This window comes from Trematosphaeria pertusa, assembly GCF_010094035.1.
Source record: "Trematosphaeria pertusa strain CBS 122368 unplaced genomic scaffold BU26scaffold_10, whole genome shotgun sequence".
NCBI classification, from domain to species: Eukaryota; Fungi; Ascomycota; class Dothideomycetes; order Pleosporales; family Trematosphaeriaceae; genus Trematosphaeria; species Trematosphaeria pertusa.
Genome location: NW_022987221.1, coordinates 361840 through 379416, shown reverse-complemented (window position 1 = coordinate 379416; position 17577 = coordinate 361840). Strand labels below are relative to the sequence as shown.

At 56.8% G+C, this 17577-nt stretch overlaps 8 protein-coding genes across 8 annotated transcripts; 4 read left to right on the top strand and 4 right to left on the bottom strand.

Moving 5' to 3' along the window:
* Positions 1-644: 644 nt before the first annotated feature.
* Positions 645-1902, bottom strand: BU26DRAFT_47662 (uncharacterized protein). Its single transcript, XM_033825575.1, has 2 exons — positions 715-1902; positions 645-658 (listed from the first exon to the last, which is right to left on the bottom strand). Exon 1 carries the CDS (start codon positions 1728-1730, stop codon positions 1092-1094), a length of 639 nt encoding a protein of 212 aa, XP_033681531.1. The 5' UTR covers positions 1731-1902; the 3' UTR covers positions 645-658; positions 715-1091.
* Positions 1903-3439: 1537 nt separating this feature from the next.
* Positions 3440-4721, top strand: BU26DRAFT_48189 (uncharacterized protein). The gene is made up of 2 exons (XM_033825753.1): positions 3440-4210; positions 4258-4721. The coding sequence occupies exons 1-2, from the start codon at positions 3934-3936 to the stop codon at positions 4518-4520; spliced, it is 540 nt and encodes a 179-aa protein (XP_033681530.1). The 5' UTR covers positions 3440-3933; the 3' UTR covers positions 4521-4721.
* An 872-nt stretch (positions 4722-5593) lies between these two features.
* Positions 5594-7224, top strand: BU26DRAFT_402188 (glycosyltransferase family 2 protein; the record flags this gene model as incomplete). Its single annotated transcript, XM_033822811.1, has 4 exons — positions 5594-5658; positions 5745-6590; positions 6702-7029; positions 7084-7224. Coding segments are annotated over 4 exons (1380 nt in total), but the record flags the coding sequence as incomplete, so codon positions are not given.
* Positions 7225-7805: 581 nt separating this feature from the next.
* Positions 7806-8619, bottom strand: BU26DRAFT_520984 (uncharacterized protein). The gene is made up of 2 exons (XM_033829421.1): positions 7957-8619; positions 7806-7902 (listed from the first exon to the last, which is right to left on the bottom strand). Exon 1 carries the CDS (start codon positions 8396-8398, stop codon positions 7958-7960), a length of 441 nt encoding a protein of 146 aa, XP_033681528.1. The 5' UTR covers positions 8399-8619; the 3' UTR covers positions 7806-7902; position 7957.
* Positions 8620-8965: 346 nt separating this feature from the next.
* On the top strand, positions 8966-10036 carry BU26DRAFT_520983 (uncharacterized protein). Its single transcript, XM_033829420.1, has one exon. The coding sequence runs from the start codon at positions 9100-9102 to the stop codon at positions 9559-9561; it is 462 nt and encodes a 153-aa protein (XP_033681527.1). The 5' UTR covers positions 8966-9099; the 3' UTR covers positions 9562-10036.
* A 1651-nt stretch (positions 10037-11687) lies between these two features.
* Positions 11688-13748, top strand: BU26DRAFT_47718 (uncharacterized protein). Its single transcript, XM_033825593.1, has 2 exons — positions 11688-12881; positions 13252-13748. The coding sequence occupies exons 1-2, from the start codon at positions 12155-12157 to the stop codon at positions 13650-13652; spliced, it is 1128 nt and encodes a 375-aa protein (XP_033681526.1). The 5' UTR covers positions 11688-12154; the 3' UTR covers positions 13653-13748.
* Positions 13749-13843: 95 nt separating this feature from the next.
* Positions 13844-14741, bottom strand: BU26DRAFT_431414 (NAD(P)-binding protein; the record flags this gene model as incomplete). The annotated part of the gene is made up of 2 exons (XM_033823926.1): positions 13844-14309; positions 14398-14741. The coding sequence occupies 2 exons, from the start codon at positions 14739-14741 to the stop codon at positions 13844-13846; spliced, it is 810 nt and encodes a 269-aa protein (XP_033681525.1).
* A 397-nt stretch (positions 14742-15138) lies between these two features.
* BU26DRAFT_520979 (P-loop containing nucleoside triphosphate hydrolase protein) lies at positions 15139-17512 on the bottom strand. The gene has a single exon (XM_033829419.1). The coding sequence runs from the start codon at positions 17426-17428 to the stop codon at positions 15185-15187; it is 2244 nt and encodes a 747-aa protein (XP_033681524.1). The 5' UTR covers positions 17429-17512; the 3' UTR covers positions 15139-15184.
* Between the last annotated feature and the right edge of the window lie 65 nt (positions 17513-17577).

Sequence of the window (17577 nt, the reverse complement as noted above, 5' to 3'; positions counted from 1 at the left end):
TCGTGGCACTCGAACCGCAGAGGTCCATAGTTTCTCGCCATCCGTAATGGCGCTGGAGTCCTCCGCTCGGCTGACTTGTCTCGATGCGTTTGCCAATTTTCAAGGCAATGGAAGGCTGTATTGGTGGAAAGCCCGCATGAGGGACCATTTGTCTGTTGACCTAATTTGATCCTGGGCTTTTGACCGGCGCTCTGCTTCCCACGCCTTGACAACCATGCGGATAAATAATGACTCGGAAAAGATGGAGGGGAGAACCCTGGGGGCTTAATGCTAAACTATTAGAGTCCTTTATGACATGCAGATATGACGCATTCTGATCGGTGTTACGATGCTGCAGTCTGTGCAGCGAAAGCACTCAACAATCTCGATTGGATAGCGTGTCAGTGTAAGTTACAAGCTATGTTTGCCGGATGCAGCTTACGGTTGACAACAGGATAGATGATGCCATCGGCTGTGCAGACGAGAGTATCCCTTAGGAAATCAGAAGGCATACATCAGATCAGAGAACAGATTACATACCTAAGATTCAGTGCCGAAGCCTGACAGGGGTGATCGAGACAATCTGTTGATGGTGATAAGGCCGGCGGGCCAATCCGCAGTTCGATTTTCCATGCTTTTCGAAGTTTTGTGCCTCTAACTCTAGAGTCTCGAAGGCTGACTGGGGGTAGTGAGTCAGCAAGAAGAGATCACGTGTTTTAACTAGAGTTCCCCCACCTGCATTATGTAAGTCCCTAAAGAGTGGAATGGCTAAGCCTCGTGGCATAGATTAGGTCTGAATAATTGCTCATCTATCGGCATGGCTCGGGCATCGGGGAGCACTCGCATAAGCCAATCGGTATGAAAGTGTGCCATTGAGAAGGAAACAGTGTACGCGAAGTAGACACTTCACTGTGAGGATGGAGGTTGCGCGCTTGCGGCACAGCCATTGGAGGGTCAAACACGCCCTGACAGCCGATGCACGTCATCAGATCGACTCTTGCTATCGACGAAGGCGCTTGGCGCAAATCTAGCCGCATCGACCGTGGAGCCAGGGCACAGTGGTCGGTTTCTTGCTCGCAGGCGAATCGCTTACTCTGGCGGACGGAGATTGGTTATCTTGACGCAGCTTCGTGCCGCTTCAGCTGGCTAGCTTGCAGAACGATGATAGACCATAGTCGCCTGTATGCAAGGCGAAGCCGGCAACGACCAAAAGCGGAGAACAACAGCAGGATCAAGGACAGGCAAGTGCTGCAAGGAGAATAATAGGAAGTGGGTGGGTAAGCCCACCTTGTACTCGCAGAAGCCTCACATCTGAGGTGGCTTTGCCCACCGTTTGGTGAGAAAGACAAGGAGTGGAGTAGCCAACGAAAGTGGAAGGGCCGGGGTGCGCCGAAAAGGGCCTGTCCGTCATTCTTTAGGCCGGCTCGTGTATGCGGGCTGCGCATAATGGAATTGGCGAAACTTAATACGGTTGGCCGGGACTGAGGTATGCGTCTCGCGGGATTTCGGGTAGATTCTCCTCCTCCTACGAAGGGGTGGGACAACAGGAGGGAGGCCGCGTTCCAGGGTAATGGTGTGCGAGGGACTCGCTGCGTCGCCGGCGGTCCGACTGCTAAACGCAGGCAGCGAAGCCAGTCTCCGAGGCTGCTAATGGCCGTGGTGAGGGCGCGTGCTATGCAGAGGAGCGTCACTGCCCAGGGTCCTGGTGTGGGGAAGTGACATCCAGCCGTGGGCGATGCAGGGGGTTCCATGAAGCCGACGGGCGCTCACGACTCACTAGCTGACCCAGATCGAGGGGACGTGGACCGGGGTTGAGAGGATTGGCAGCGGAACCACAGCAGACCCCGGCCCTCGCGATGGTAGGGAGGGTGGGCTCGCGTTCACAAGCGGCTCGCGAAGAAAGTTTCCGGGGATTTTGGAGGGTGGAGGGCAAGCTGCGTGACGTCTGGCTATTGCCTAATGCCTGGACACACTTGGCCGCTTCGGGGGGTCGTGTCGAGGTCTGGTACGCTAGGCGGTTGGCGTGACTGCCCCCTCGAGACTCAACACCAAGCCCCTCGAGCCATCTCCTCCACCACCACCACCGCCATCAACACCGCATGTCCATCATCTCTGCCTGCCACAGCGTGTCGTCTCCGTCGTCCAGGACACGCTGCCCACCCCACAAGTCTTTGAGGAGAACATCTCTTCCGGAAGCCCGGCGCAGCGCGTCCACCCGATCCGCGTCTGCACACGACCCTCACTAGAAGCAGCCCCTACGACGGACACCGCAACGTGTGGCTGTGCAGCTTCCAAGGCCGTCAGGCTGCGGGAGTCGCTTGCTGCAATCACCACGCTTCGGTGACCATCCGCACTGACTGAACAGCGCTGAATCCGCCCAAAGATGCGGCCAGCTGACGGTGCGCTGACCTCAATGGACCAGTGAGATACCATCGGAGGTTCTTATCTAGCCATTTGGCCTTGTGCGCGCCGGATGCCGCACTCGGCCGCTCGTTGACCGTTCATCGTACGCGAACGCCTCCCGAAACCTCATCAAGGCATCCTTCGCCGGGAGCCGACGTTTTCATACCCGGCCTCTCTCTCCGACACATACCGCCTGCTGTTGCGCGAACATCGTGGGAGTGCCTACGACCGGATACACTGAGATAGAGCGTGGCGTTGGACGGACTGGTACCTCTGGTGGAATATCTCTGCAATGCTTCAAAGGCACCGCCCAACCTCTGCGGCCCCTGCTCCAACGGCCACGTTGTCGAGTATTCGAGCTGCGCCTGGTTGTAGGATCCGTCTCAATCAAATTGGACGTTTCCAGATCAGACATCGCCGCTTCGAACGACCACTGCCTTTACGCCTCCAGCTATCCCTAAGCGGCCGGGGCGGTGACACATAGAGGAGATTTGCATCGGCGGTATTGCCTTCTCGGCTTGCTGTGGTCAACTGAGATGCGCTATTTGCTGGCGTATGTAAAAGACGCTTTGATGAGCTGGCGAAGAGATTCCGGAATGTGAAGTCCTGTACGGCCTGTCTCTCTGGAGCACTCCGGCAAGAGCCGCATTTCTTATCTCGCAAGCCGCATTTTCTGAGTTCTTGTAGGCTCCTGCATTTCACATCCGCGCCTGCATCCTGCAGGTTCAATTAGCCGTTGAGAGTGGGCACTCCTGCACGCTCCCCATATTCATGGCTTATCTTTGCATCCGCTCACGCCTCAAAAGAACAGCAGCTTCCTGAACGGGTTCTACATTGATTTGTCCGGTTAATCAACAGATGTCGTCGTTGATCCCGCAGCTAGAACCCAGACTCTTGTGAAAATTTTTCAGTCTGGTCGAGCAATGAGGATACCGACAATGAGGAACACAAGCCGGTCGCATGTCACTGGAGGTGTTGTCATATTAAAGACCCCCTGTCGCTTAGGCTAGGGAAAAGCCGCTTTCCAGCAGTACCAGCCGTCAGTTCACAAGCGTCGGCTTGTTTTGAGGGCAAAGGCAAATTGCTCTCCGGGCCGTGAGCCATCACGGATGATCTATTTCGAGAAGGTAAATTTTGCAGGGCGAACATATTGGTGCAGTGCTGTCCTAAGAAGGAGAGGCGTGCGGCGACGATGAGACCCTTTTGACCAGACCAGAGACCGGGCCGTAAGGCACGGTCACTGCGGAATCTACTTTAAGCCGCGCCTCATCCGGGTGGAGGTGGCTGGTGCGTTCAGGCATCATGCGACATCTCATCTGCGTACAGATGCGAATCTCTGGCTCTACTCGATACGGCTATGAGGCTCTCGCGTGGAAGCGGCTGTATCTCCGCGAATGCAAGACACCATGTCCGTTCTATGCTTCTTGGACAACTGACGCAACCTTCTTTAGACGACATGTCCTCATCGTCTACGCATTTCTCTGAAGTCCAGGCAATTATTCGATGCTTTCTGGGGGCTCGCTCCCCCACGAAGTCACTTGAAAGAACGCCATGTCATATACTTTACGGAAAGTTTCTCCTCGCACAAAAACATTTCGGTATGCCGCCGAGTCCACAAAAGCGAATAGAGAGGCAGATTCATGCGTCGGAGGGGCATGCTTGGGGCAAGCCACTCGCTCGATCTCCCGCGGCGTGGGTCTCTCTGCACACCCACGACGCAATATCTGCAAACCATGCACGCATGGGCCACGACAGGCGTCCAAAGCAACATCCATTGGAGCGCGGATGACCTCCCGCGGACCGATGCCTGTGGATCTGCATGGACAAGGTATGCCCCGTACGCGCCGCCTACATGAGCTTGATTTAGTATTGCAGGCAGATGCGGACCAAGGTCTCTTTCAGCCGACGCCAGGTACCTCGCCAACCGTCCCCTTCTGTTGGCCGCAGTTGGCTCAGCGATATTGATTGTTGTCAATCTTGAGGTACGGCGGGCGCATGTTGCCTCAGTCGAGCAGTGCGGAGGGAGAGTGCTCGCTTCATCTGGCAATGTGTCCGATAGACGGCGTAGGCGAGCGGTCTACGGACGCCACCAGCTGCCGCTGCTAGCAGGCCGCCCGACCCCAGAGGCATGGCATTGATCTCATCGTCCCGCAATCAGCGGTTCGGCGAGGCCTTGCGGGCGCTCGGCTACGCCCACTTAACCAGGCGCACGCAATTAAGGGGAGCAGCGCGCTGGGAAATTTCCCCGTTGGCCAACGTTTCGGACAGAATGGAAGAGCTGTTGCAACCGCCGCCGGAGGGGCCGCAGTGTGCTGGGAGACGGGCATGATGGCGAGCCACCATAATATCACGATTAGCCGACGGCACGGCACTGCGCCAGGCGACCGCAAGGGAACTCAACGCCAGCCCTGCCGCGAGTGAAGCGCCTATCGGCCATTGCGCCACGGGTGCGCCTGCCGTCACGACGCTGGAGACGCTTGCAGCGGCTAGCGCATGGCACTCTCAGAGCAGTGCGCAATTGGGGCCTAGAGCCCTGATCTCAGATGCGGACTGGCGCCGACGCCGCCCGCCAAGCGGAGACGCGATATATTGGCCTGCGATCATCAGCCGCATCGTCTGGAGGGCTCATGGCGAGCACGCGCGCGGCATCCTCGCTGCCACACGGCGCCGGTGAGTGGCCGCCGCTGCTGTCGCGCTGATGGCGCCATGAGGTGATGGAGGCGGCGGGGGCGTCAGTCTCGTGCCCGCAGCACCTCCCGGCCGGAGCGAGCTTGGGGCGGCTGCATCGCAGGCTGGTCGACAACTCGAGCTCGATGCAGACGATCCCTGAGCGCTGCGCCAGGGTGGCCCGAAATATGCGAGTCTTCAACGGCGGGCGGGATCCAAGCATGACGCTCGAACTTTAGTGGGTGCATGTTGCTAGCCCCGAAATGGCGCCCACCCTGGTCCTCCTCTGGAATTTTGCAACTACCTCATGCTCCAGCCCTCTTAACACTACCCCAATGCTGCTAAGAGAAATCTCCTGCAGCTTAAACAGCGCCGGGACGCGAACCATCATCTCGCCGCCCCGGGCCCGCAAACATGTGGCTTAAATATTTAGTCTCTCGCGCTCCCACCGGGGAACCATCGGATTCCTTCCTCCATCAATGTGATCTTCGTCCCCGTTTCACTCCGCAGTTCCGCTTTCTTGTCACGCTCGTTGGTCGTTACCATGTTTCCCTTTTCATTTTGGATGTTCCCTAATTGGAGTTGGTTCTGCATTTTTCTGGCGCTATTGTACGTCGTCACCTCGCCCTCCCTCCCAGCAACCGTTGTCTGCTGCCCGCCGCCGCTGGGTACCTGCTACTAACGTGCACCTGCAGTCTCTTCCGCTACGTGCGGCTATGGGTCAATCTAGCGGCGAATTGGTTCTACACGCCGATACAGCCTGTCGACGAGCCGACCATCACGTCCCAAGACATGACCGTTATCATTCCGACCGTTGCCGAGGATATCCAGCAGCTGAAGGAGACGGTGCAAACCGCCTACCGCCTGGAGCCTTTCGAACTGCTTCTGGTGACGCCGGACTCCAGAGTCAAGCGTCTATATCAGATGGTTGAAGAGCTGGGCTGCCCCAAGAAGATCCAAGTGCTCTCCGTCAGCCAGGCGAACAAGCGCCGGCAGCTGTCTCGAGCGATCCCAGAGGTCCAGACGAAGATCACACTTCTCTTGGATGATGATGTCTGGCTCCCCGAGAAGTTCACCAAATGGATCCTCGCCCCGTTCGAGGATTCTCGCGTGGGCGGGGTGGGCACAAACCAGCAGCTTCGGCGGTGCAACCGCTCGAACATCTGGGAGTTCCTGGGAGCAATATACCTGGTCCGGAGGAACTTCGACTGCACGGCCTGCAACTGGATTGACGGTGGCTTGCCGTGTCTTTCTGGACGCGCCGTGGCATATCGGTCGGAGATCCTGCAAGACCCCAATTTCACCTACGGCTTCACGCACGAGACGTGGGGCAGCGACCACTTCCTGAATGCCGACGACGACAACTTCATCACCCGCTGGCTCTTCTCGCACGACTGGAAGATTCAATTGCAGAACCACCGCGAGTGCGAGGTGGAGACGACGCTGGAAGACGATTCCAAGTATCTGCGCCAATGCCTGCGGTGGGTGCGCAGCAACTGGAGGAGTAACCTGACCAGCCTGAGCGAGCTGCATATGTGGTTGTAAGTGGCCGAGGGCACCCCCGTCGAGCTCTGAAATTTCGCGTCGTTAAGCGCCAAGCCGCCCCCTCCACTCTTGCGAGCCAGGGCCATCGCTAACCCCTCGCGCAACAGAAACTACCCGTGGTCTCTGTACGCCGTGTTCCAGACGACGCTCACGCAATGGGCCTTCCTGTACGACTGCCTGCTGGTCGCGTCCTTCTACTTCACACTGTCTGAGGCTGGGTACGCGGCCGTGCAGGACGAGAGTGCCGGCGCCGGGCGGTGGCAGCGTAATGTCCTCTGGGCCCTCTTCCTCGGCCATTGGCTGTTCTCGAAGACGATCAAGCTAGTCCCGCATTTGTTAAGAAACCCGGGCGACGTCCGCTTCGTGGCCGTGTCGGTCTTGTTTGGGTATTTCCACAATCTCATCAAGCTGTACGGCTGCATCACGGTGACAGAGGTCCGTAGCCCCGCACCCGCTCACGCCAGCCGCTTGCTGACACGCTGCCGCCAGACGACGTGGGGCACCCGAGAGGGAGCCGATGCAGACGACAACATCAGGATGATTCCAATCCCCCCAATGGCAGCGATAACGCCGCCACTGACACCGCCGCCGCAGGGACGGATGCTCCGCGAGCGCGGTGCGCTCATGCCGGCGGGCGTGAGCTGAGGCGCGAGAGCGTGGATGGATGCTGCTTTGGTCAGCAGACCCCCGCTAGACTCTAGTTGAGGCGCCGCTTGGCGGCCTGGGAAGCAGTAATTTAGACGTACGCACGACGATCCGCACCACGGCTTCACGCAGCCATGATCGATAGAGTCGCAACTCGATGGGTTTCATTCGCGGAGCAGCGATGGAGTTTTGCTCAAGGCACTAAAAAGGACGGATTCGGATACACGGCGTTCGCAGGGTTCCCGGTCAGCTTTTTCAAAATTGCAGCGTTCCTGATCTCCGGCATGTTCAGAGCTGGCGCCCATGTAGTCTATTGCAAAAAGTCCCCTTCCCTTTCCCCCCTTCGCGCCTGGTGCTGCTTCGTGGATCGCGTTCGTGTCCCCGCACCGCACCGTCTGAGCGTGCATGCCTTGATTTCATCACCACTGTGCTACTGCCGCCGCGCGGTTGGCTCGCCGTCGCACAAAAAGCCGGATCTGTCGCGGGCAGGCAGGCGACACAAACCTAAATCGAACCGCAAGGCGGCCGTCTCTGGACTGCCTCTGCCCTCTGCCCCAAAGCGACCTCTCTCCCACGCTGCGCCTAGCGTTCACCTCAGCGCGCACGGACGCCGCCTAGCGCGAACCACTTCCCGCACCCACACTGCTCGATGGTCGCATGTTCCTGTACAGTAGTAAGCCCTGAGCCCTGAGCGCTGCGGAGCGACGATGGCGGCACGTTATCGAGCCCAGATGGGCGCCCATTTGTCATCGGAGAGGACAGGCCGGCGAACCACTCCAACACGGCAGGTGCGGGTGCGAGTACCCAGGTACCTGCCGCCGCTCCCTCCCAACCTCCTCCGGCGCGTCTCCACCCTCGGCCAGCGCCCGTTTCGGTCGATTGCGGAAGAGCGCCTGCGGTGGCGGCAGCGGGTTACATGTAGACTCGCCAACAGCGCCTGCGCTCGTTTTGCGTGCTGGTTCATGCAGTGAGAAGGCTGACGATGGCGCGCTTGGTACATGGCAGTCCGAGCGGATGCCGATGGCGCTGAGGGGTCGAGGCTAGGGACAGCACAACCGGCACACTCACCAACACCACACACGTCCAGCTCGAGCGGCCCGGCTCCCTGCGCGCCGTGCTTGGGACTCACATACGGCAGCACCCCAGGGCCGCTCAGCATCCATCCGAGCGTCGACGCATCGCCGCGTCCGGCACTCCCCGCATCCTCACGGCACTGCGCTCGAACAGCCAAATTATTTCCAGGAACCGCGGCGTAAAGTCGGCGCTTTGTCCGGTCTGTGATACGCTATCTGGGGAGCGTGCGATGACGGACGCAAGGCGCCCCGGCTTCGTCGCGGAAACAGGCAGAGGACCCTTTGTCCAGCAAACCTTATGCCCGTCATCTCCCGCCTCCCGCAGGCCAGCACGACTCGAGCACTGCTCGTGCGTCGGCTTGCCGCCGACTTGCGGCGCGCCGCCAGTCCCACGTCTCATCAGCCTGCTGGATGCGTCACGAAGCAACAGGTCGCAACGCACCGCGGCGGCCAGAGATGCATCGTACTGTGCCTCGTCAAAAAAAGAGAGCCATGGCTGCATGCACGCATCGACTGACCCGGACCCCCGATGCAACCGAATGCAGGCCGTATTAGGAACGGACTTCCAGTCGAACGCATCGCGTGCCGCGTACTGCCAGCACCCGGCATCCACCAATGGCATAGGCAACGCTGGTGCCGGTGCCTGGGGCATCAATCAAAACGCATCCTCAAAAGGTCGGCTGCAGAGCACGCAGGCGCCACAATCAGTCGGGCCTCGCGGGAACAAGTAGTTGAGCGTCTCACGGCCGCTGTTGGCCCAACACGTATGTATCCGCACGCAGTACATATGTACTCCTACGTACCTTGGATGCAGCCCGCAGACCTTGACGACATGCACCTCCCGGAAACGGACTCAATCTTCGCGTGCCGCTGTCGACCGGCGACATTTATTTTTCCCTCAGATTCTGCTCACTGGATGCCATTGTACTGGGACCACGCAGAAATTTCCTCATCCACCGCCATTCGCCGGCAACAGCTCGGTACACACAGAAAAAGCACTCGCCAAATTGCAAACTCAGACGCGCTCATTCTCCCCGTTCGACAGCCTTCAGCAAGGTTCCTTTCTCCGCTCCACATTCGGGCGTACCAATTGATCCATCCTCCCACGTCTGTTGACACATGCAATATGGACCTCGATTCACATCAGCCAGGAAGCCGCAGTCCCGCTTCTAACTCGTTCGTGCGTGCCTTCTTTCCGTGTATTTTACAACGCTGTTCTTTTCCGCGGTTCCCTCCCGACTATCCTTAGGGTGAGTTATTAATCGGGAATTATGCTGCGGTTCTGGTCTGACTATCATTGCCAAATCACGCGCTTGCCTCCTCTCTCTATGTCTTTGTCTTTCGCGCTTCGGCCACCAGCTTATGGTACTAGAATCACGTTCCTGCGAGCTAAAGAGCCGATCTTGCGAACGACGTCTACCAAGGATTGATATTTGAGATCCTCGGATCCATGGGAACCGTCGAAATACCATGCGGACTACTGCACATAATCTGTACCTTCGCCGCCAGAGGTGAACAGAACCATTAGGGCAAAAAACGCATCGCAGGATGCAGAAACTAGACCATGAAACGCCTGGGCACTGGTCTTCTCAACAGTCGAGACACAGCTCCGCTCGATCAGATGTGAGATCTTCTACAAACCCAGCAATATTCGTCGATTCCTTGAGCACAGGCTCAACTAAGCCTTGCATCTTGACGTCCACGACTCATTTTGGAATATCCGCTAGGTTTCATTAGGCTGACGATGTCTTGATAGCCTAGCAGTATTATTCCCTAGGTACTACTTTGAAACCGACAACCTCATGCGGGCAATTAAGCATCCAAGACGTTGAATACCGGGTCTCGACCGCGTATTTCCCCGCTGTTAATATACGCGATACACGCCGAACGCACGCATAACGTGACATGTCACTCGAGCCAAGTGCATTCCTCGTCCCAATCCAAATCAGTCATGACCGAACCGAGTCTCACGATCTAAGGGACTCCGAGCCGCGAACACAATTATATCGCAACCAAGCTTGGACATGATCGTCATCGTCGCTAGCTCCCACACGTCCATCTAAGCCTAAATTCTTAGACTTCGAACTAGTCTAGTCTCGCCCGATGCCACAGATGATGGCCAACCTCGCGCCGAACCCAGCCCTAAAATGATTTGCAGCCAACTCTATCGAAGCTCACCCGGATCAGGGTCTTGATGACACAATCTCCACTCGTCCCGTTCTTAGCTTGGCACGCATAGCAGGGGCGGGCCTCACCTCCATCTCCTACTCGCTGGACATCAAGTCCGAAGGGTGGATACAGTACGAGTACGTATAAAATGGACATGACTCAGACGCATACCGACGCTTCGAAGTGCGGTACAGATCGCGCTACCCGTTTCGACTACTGTCAATGTGTCTGCCAGATCGCGAAGGCGAACCATGGATCCAATTCCGGGAACTGCATCACATTCGCTAGCTCGTGAGTAATCGTGTGGGGAGATATCAGAAGAGTGGTTTGCACCGTTAGTCATAGCGAGGCAGAAACGTGCATGTACGACTACAAGCTAACAGCAGCGGTTCCTCCGAACCGGTTCCTTCGTGTCCAACGCGAGGATGCATACACAGGTACCGTCCCTGTCATCGACTACTGTGGGTGAGGAAGGTTTTTCCCTGCCAAACAGCTCGCAGCTAAGCGGGGAAGGGGCGCTTGGCTGGCTCTCGTCTTCTCCAACTGTTGCGTGACAGCGAAGCAGTAGCTGCTCCACTGCTCCACCCACTGTGCAATGTGCACATGAAACGACACGTAGCTGCACGTCGCCGGCTGCAGACATGCCGCGCACTTGCTTTCCAGCGCGCGGCTATGGGTTGCTGCAGTATCACGTGATCGGTCTAAGCCGCGTCGTCGGCTTGCTTTTCTCCGGTACCCCTCACCCTTGCACAGAGGTACAGGGTCAGCTACCCCACTCTGATGCCCTCTATCAAAGTCTGACATGTGCTTTTCACGAGCTTCACATTACCATTTGATTCGTTCTGACTTGCATTCCAGTTGTTGGAAGTAAGCAGGCAGCCTGGGAATCAATCAAGGAAGCGAGCCATCACATACCCGGGTTCGGCAGTTGGGTGCTCTCGTAACCGGGTGCGGCATATGGTGTGTGAGGCCATGCTGATGTCGTAAGCGAGAACGAGCTCTATCTGCTTGGGCAGGTTGATAGCTTTGCTTAAGACGACAACGCACCCTGGGAAGCTATTGCATCTACACACCGGGCCGCCCCTGGGCTCTGATGACGATATCATTGCAACTACAGCTGTCGCTGGAAACATAGAACCGAGCAGCACACAGCCAGGAGCAATGATTGATAGGTACGGGCATTATAGAGCAAACTCTTTCTGTAATGTGCGAGGAGCAAGGCAGAAAGTACTCTGATAGTAGAGTTAAGAATCTCTGTAAGCTATTTCAATCCTTCATCTTTCCTCGTCTCGGATTAATACCCTGTCATCAACTTGCTGCGCGAGCCGTTTCTTCCAAGCTTCCAATCGCAAAAGTTTTCCTAGTTGACCTACAACACACTTTGATTGCTACTCGCCCAATTACGTCATTCCACTGTAGCCCTCAGACCTCTTAATCGACCTTGCACCCCTGCCTACCCCGCTAGAGCTCCCGCAATTACACAGTTTCGGCAGCTTCTCCCCCGGCACCCCGAAACGCAACACTCATCAAAACCCCCATGAAAACGGACCCTTGACAGTTGCTCTGGACCGTAAGGCCTCCCTTCGCAACATCAAACTCCTTCGCTAGCAAACAGAAAAAAGAAGGCCAAAATTGTGAAAAAAGGGGTGCAGAACAATTATATCACTCACGCCATGGCGCCACTCCCGAAAATCATCGACACCCACATCCACCTCTGGCCCTCGACAGCAACCGCTCCGACAGACCATGGCTGGATGACGCAAGGCCACCCGCTCGCCAAGCGCCACGGGGTAGCCGACTACGACAATGCAACGTCGGCCTCGCCTGTGCGGCCCTCTGGCTTCGTCTACGTCGAGACGGACCGCTGCTTGCCAAGTGCTGTACCTGAGATGCAGGAGGACGCCCAGGATGATGAAGAGAAGGAGAGAAGGCTAAGAGCTTGGGCGAAAGCGCCGCTGGAAGAGCTAGACTTCTTGAAGAGAATCGTGGGAGGCGAGCCAAGAGATGGAGATGGTTTCTCGTCTGAACATGATGGGAGGAGATTGGTCGGCCTGGTCGTATGGGCGCCGTTCCATTTGCCGCCCGAACTATTCAGTCTTTACATGCGCATCGTAGAATCCGTCTTGCAACCCTCGGCCTGGGAGAGAGTCGTAGGCTTCCGGTATCTCCTACAGGGCAAGGGCGTGGACGAGGTCCGGAACGTCGTCGAGAGTGAGCATTGGTTGTCGAATCTCGTTAGCATAGGGCAGGGAAGAGCGGGCAAGGGCTGGAGCTTTGACGTTGGCGTGGACTGTCATAGGGATGGGGTGGAGGGCTTGGAGGTTGTGGCTAGGATGGTGGAGAGGGTTAGGGCCGTGGAGCAGCTGCAGGGGAGGGGTAATAAAGTGAGGTTTGTGCTGAGTAAGTGCTCCTTTTTCTTTTCTTTTCTTTCGTTCTTTGGCCGGAGCTGGGGTTCTAGAACGTCGGCCACGATACGAGATGAGCTGCGTTTGTGTGCCTTGGCGATCTTGCTTGCTGCAAGCCCGCAACGGGGATCGGACCCTGCGTGTGTTCATCAGTCGGCGGCATACGCCAGTCAACATCGATGGGTAAAGTTCAGTTCTGCTAGCTAGCTGCACATTGGGCGCCATAAAGGCCATCTAGCCACCCTCCGCTCACCAGCCTTGGCTGCAGCTTGGCCATCTCAAGAGGACTCCCTCGCCATCGTACCATTTCCGTCTCCGTCTTCGCGCAAACAAGCAAGCAAGCAAGCTAATCCCTCCCTCCCCAGACCACCTCTGCAAGCCCGACCTCTCAACTCCCTGGCCCCTTTTCCCCCGCTATTCCAGCGTCCTCACACGCCTCGCCGCCGACCCGCTCGTATACATGAAACTCTCGGGCGCCTTCAACGAGTTCTCGCCCGCTGCTACGCCGTCATTAGCGTCTGACTTGCTTGCATCCTTGCGCCCTTACTTGGATCACGTGCTAAAGGTGTTTGGGAGTGAGCGGATTATGTTTGGGTCTGATTGGCCGGTGTGTAATGTCGGGGGTCCGAAGGGGGAGGAGGGGAATTGGGCGCTCTGGAGGGAGGTTGTGGAGAGGTGGTTGGAGGAGAAGGGCTCGGGAGAGGAGGAGAGGGAGAGAGTGTGGTGGAGGGCTGGGGCCGAGGCTTATGGGCTGGATGGGATTTGAGAATATGTGCGAGTGTAAGGGTAAAAGTCCATGTAAAGCATACTAGGGCTTGTCCAAGAAGCATGGGATATATTCCTCGGGGAGTTTAGGAGACATGAACTGAATAGATAGACATATATACCCCTGTTCCAATAAAACATCAACCTCACAAACTGCTCTACACATCCACCTCGTCCCCTCGCTCCACCCCCCTACTGCAGATTAACAAACAATCCCCCATCCACCAGTATCTGCGCCCCCGTCACATACCCACTCAACGCTTCGCTCCCCAAAAACACTGCCGGCCCCACCAAATCCCCCGGCTCGCCCGTCCTCCCCAGCGGAATCCTGCCCTCCATATACTTCCTCTTCTCCTCGTCCTCCAGATCCTTATCGTTGAGCTGCGTCTTGATAGTCCCCGGGAGGATCGCATTGCACCGGATATTGTACTTTCCGAGGGCGCAGGCGCAGGATTGTATGAGCGAGAGCACGCCGGCTTTCGTGGGCGTGTAGTGAGCTTGCTGGCTGCCGCCGACGAGGGCGGAAATGGAGGAGATGCCGATTATGGAGCCGCCCGGGGGAGACTGGGAGGAGAACTGAGTGGCCGCGGCCTGGATGGTGTTGAACGCGCCGGTGAGGTTTGTGGTTAGGGTGGAGGACCAGAGTTGTGGCGTTATCCTGTTCGAAGCACACAGGACTACATTAGCATACACCCACTCACACAAACAGAGGGTGCGGGATATGAAAAAGAAAGGGCAAAACATACTCCAAGAATTCCCTAAACTCACAAATCCCCGCATTGCTAACAAACACATCCAACCGCCCCCATCTCCTCACCACCTCTTCCACCAACTTCCGCCCCGTCTCTGGATCCCCGACGTCACCCGGTACTTCCACCAATTGCTTCTCTGCCTCCCCTTTGCTACCCAGTGTTTGCGCGGCTTCGTCGAGCATGGCCTGGAATTGCGAGCGCGATTTCGCGTCGCCGAGATGGTTCACCGCCACGTTGGCGCCGTGCGTTATGTAGCCCAGCGCGATGGCGCGGCCGATGCCTGTCACGCCGCCTGTTATCGCCATTGTTTTGCCCTCGAGGAGCTTTGGCGTCGCCATTGTGCTGAGGGTTATCGGGGTAGATGGGCTGGATGGGCTGGATGGGCTGGAGGGTGGTGGGATGGAAGGCGGGGCTGTTTCGCGGAGCTTTGAGCTTAGGCTTAGGGCGGGAGAGGAGTCCTTAGATGTGTGATGAATGGTAAGAAGCAGTGTAAAGTGCATATTGGACCGGGTCGAAGGTTTAGAGACGCCATGATGGTTAAATGATTGTGGGCGGAAGTGTGGTTCGGGCGACGCGATCGTGGAGTGGAGCTTGGAGGTTCTAGGGCTCGGGGGAAAGGAGGCCGAGGCGGCACTTGCCTGCAGCACCGCTTGATGGGCCTTCGCGAAAGAGCGCAGTCCTCTTGATCTAGTCACTGGATGCCATGAATAAGCTGGTACACTTGGAGGCAGGAAACGCGTGCGATGTAACTTTCATTCAATGATCCTGAGCTGCTTTCTTTCTACTCAAAACCTTCAAATTCGCTCTCACTGGCAGCTTGAATCGCCCTTGTATCCTCTCTCCCTCTTTCCTTATGCGCCATCTTCGCGCCCCTTCTCCTATTCTCAATCCTCCTCTCATACCCACTCTTGGTACTAATCCGCATCTTGCCCTTGCCTTCTCCGTCCTTAACATTCCTTCTCGCCTCCACGCCTCTCTTCTTCAGCTGCCGCTTGTCTCGCTTGCTCGGCGTCGGTAGAGCATCAAGCAGCCACTGCTTCACACTCGCCTCCTCCTCGCTCTTGCCCCTCAGCTTCTCACTCGCACGAATTACATTGGCAATGAGTTTGATATGCGGGATATCCTCCTGCGTGTAGAAAGTAACCGCGACACCGCCCTCGCGTCCTGCACGTCCGGTGCGGCCTACGCGGTGCACATATGCAGCTGCGGAGTTTGGAACGTCGTAGTTTACAACGCCGTTTAAGCCGCGAAAGTCGACGCCTCGGGCGAGCAGGTCGGTTGTGATGAGGACCCAGATTTCGCCGCGACGGAAGCGCGTCATGATGTTCTCACGGGCAGAGGACGAGAGGTCGGCGTGCAAAACCGCGATGCGCGAGCTGCCGCCTGCCTCTGGCGGGATGTCATAGAGGAGTTCGGAGTGGAGGGCTATGGCTCGGGGAATGGTTTGTGTGAAGACGAGGAAGGGTGGCCGGAGGGAGGGCGTGGAGTCGGAAGAAGGGACGGCGGTCGGGTGAAGGAGCTGCCGAAGGCCAAGGAGCTTGCCTTGCTCGGTCGCGGCGTAGGTGAGTTGATGGGTTATGTTAGGTATCGCGGTGTCTTTGAGGCCTACGACTAATCGAATCAGGGGCCGTCGAGAAGGGAGATTAGAGGATGAGAGTGTGCTCCAGCGATCATTGAGGGTGTTGATCGCTAGTGCTTCGATGTTGGATCCAATGGTTGCCGACCAGAGGCCCACTCGAAGAAGCGGGCTGGTGCAAGCATTCCATATTGCCAAAGTCTGCTCGCGGAAAAGGGGGTCGAGAAGGACGTCGGCCTCGTCGAGGACCAGATGACGAACGCTCGGGAGCTTGGCGATCTTGTCGTCCCTGAGTTTTAAAGCATTCAAAAGAGCCAGGGGTGTCGCAACGAGGATGGCGGCTTTCAGCTTTTCGGAGCGCCTATGTGTGCGCTTCTTCAATCGCGCAACCTTTCCTTCGTTTTCGGAGTCAGAAGCACTCCCTTCTTCCTCCGAGACTTCTGGAATGTCCAGAGACGCTTCAGACACTTCATGCACTGGTCTCTCAACGACCTCCATGCCTTTTTTCATGAGTGCAGCCTTGATGCCAGTGCCCTTCGAAAGCTTCCGGGCCTCATTGACAATCTGTGATGCCAATTCTCTTGTAGGTGCGATGATCACTGCGCGCGGCCCTTCTACACCATCAGACTTCTGAGAGACATGCTTATTGATAATCGGTATCAAGAAGGCTATCGTCTTGCCACTTCCCGTAGGCGCAATAGTCAAAAGGTCGATATCACCTCCGTACTCCTCGCCGGAGGAACTGGGCGAACCGGGCTCCGAGCCTTTCTGTGCTTCCCGACTTCCTTTCTTCCCAAGCAGTAACGGTAGCGCCCCCAGCTGCACCTCCGTGGGTACTTTATATCCTTGCTCTCTCAAATTATCCGCCAACCGCCTCGAGATCCCATGTCTTGATCTCAGCTGCGCGAAAGACGTTAAGGGCTGTGGGAGCAGCTGCTTCTTCGCGTTCTTCTTTTTATCCTGCACCTTCTCTTTCTCCCTCTCCCGCTTCTTCACTTTTTTCTTTTCCTTCTGTGGATCCTCCTCGTGCATCCTAAAATCCTCAAGCACCATAATCTTTAACTTGTGCGACCGTAGTATCCGCTTGCACTCGTCCTCATCGTAGGCATCTGTGCTATCCTGATCCTCAGCTCTATCGCCGACTGTTTCGTTTTCGAGTCCTTCCTTCTTCGCGCACCCCTTGTCTTCGGCATCTGCCTTATGCTCTGCTTCCGGCGCCTTGGGAGCGCTTCCGAAAAAATATAAACCCGCGGGCAGTTCCTCCTTCGCTTCTGCAGTGTCCTGGCCTCTCTTCCGCTTTTGGCCCTTATTTACCGCATGTTCTATTGCATTCGATTCAGCGTGTCCGAATAATTGAGGGTTTGCGGCGGCGCCGTCGGAGGGTAGCTTGTGTGTGGGAGGAGCTTGCACCGCTTTCGAAGAGCGAGACAGGAGTTTAAAAACGTCCATTATTAATTTCGGCGATTTTAAGATCGAGTTCGCGAGTAGCGGGGGTTTCAGGAGGTTGACATTGTGTTTGTGGGTAATTCTCCGTGATCGCAAAAAGTTCTAGTTGCACTCAGAAAAGTTATTAGGCCTCGGTAGTCGGAGAAAAGTAA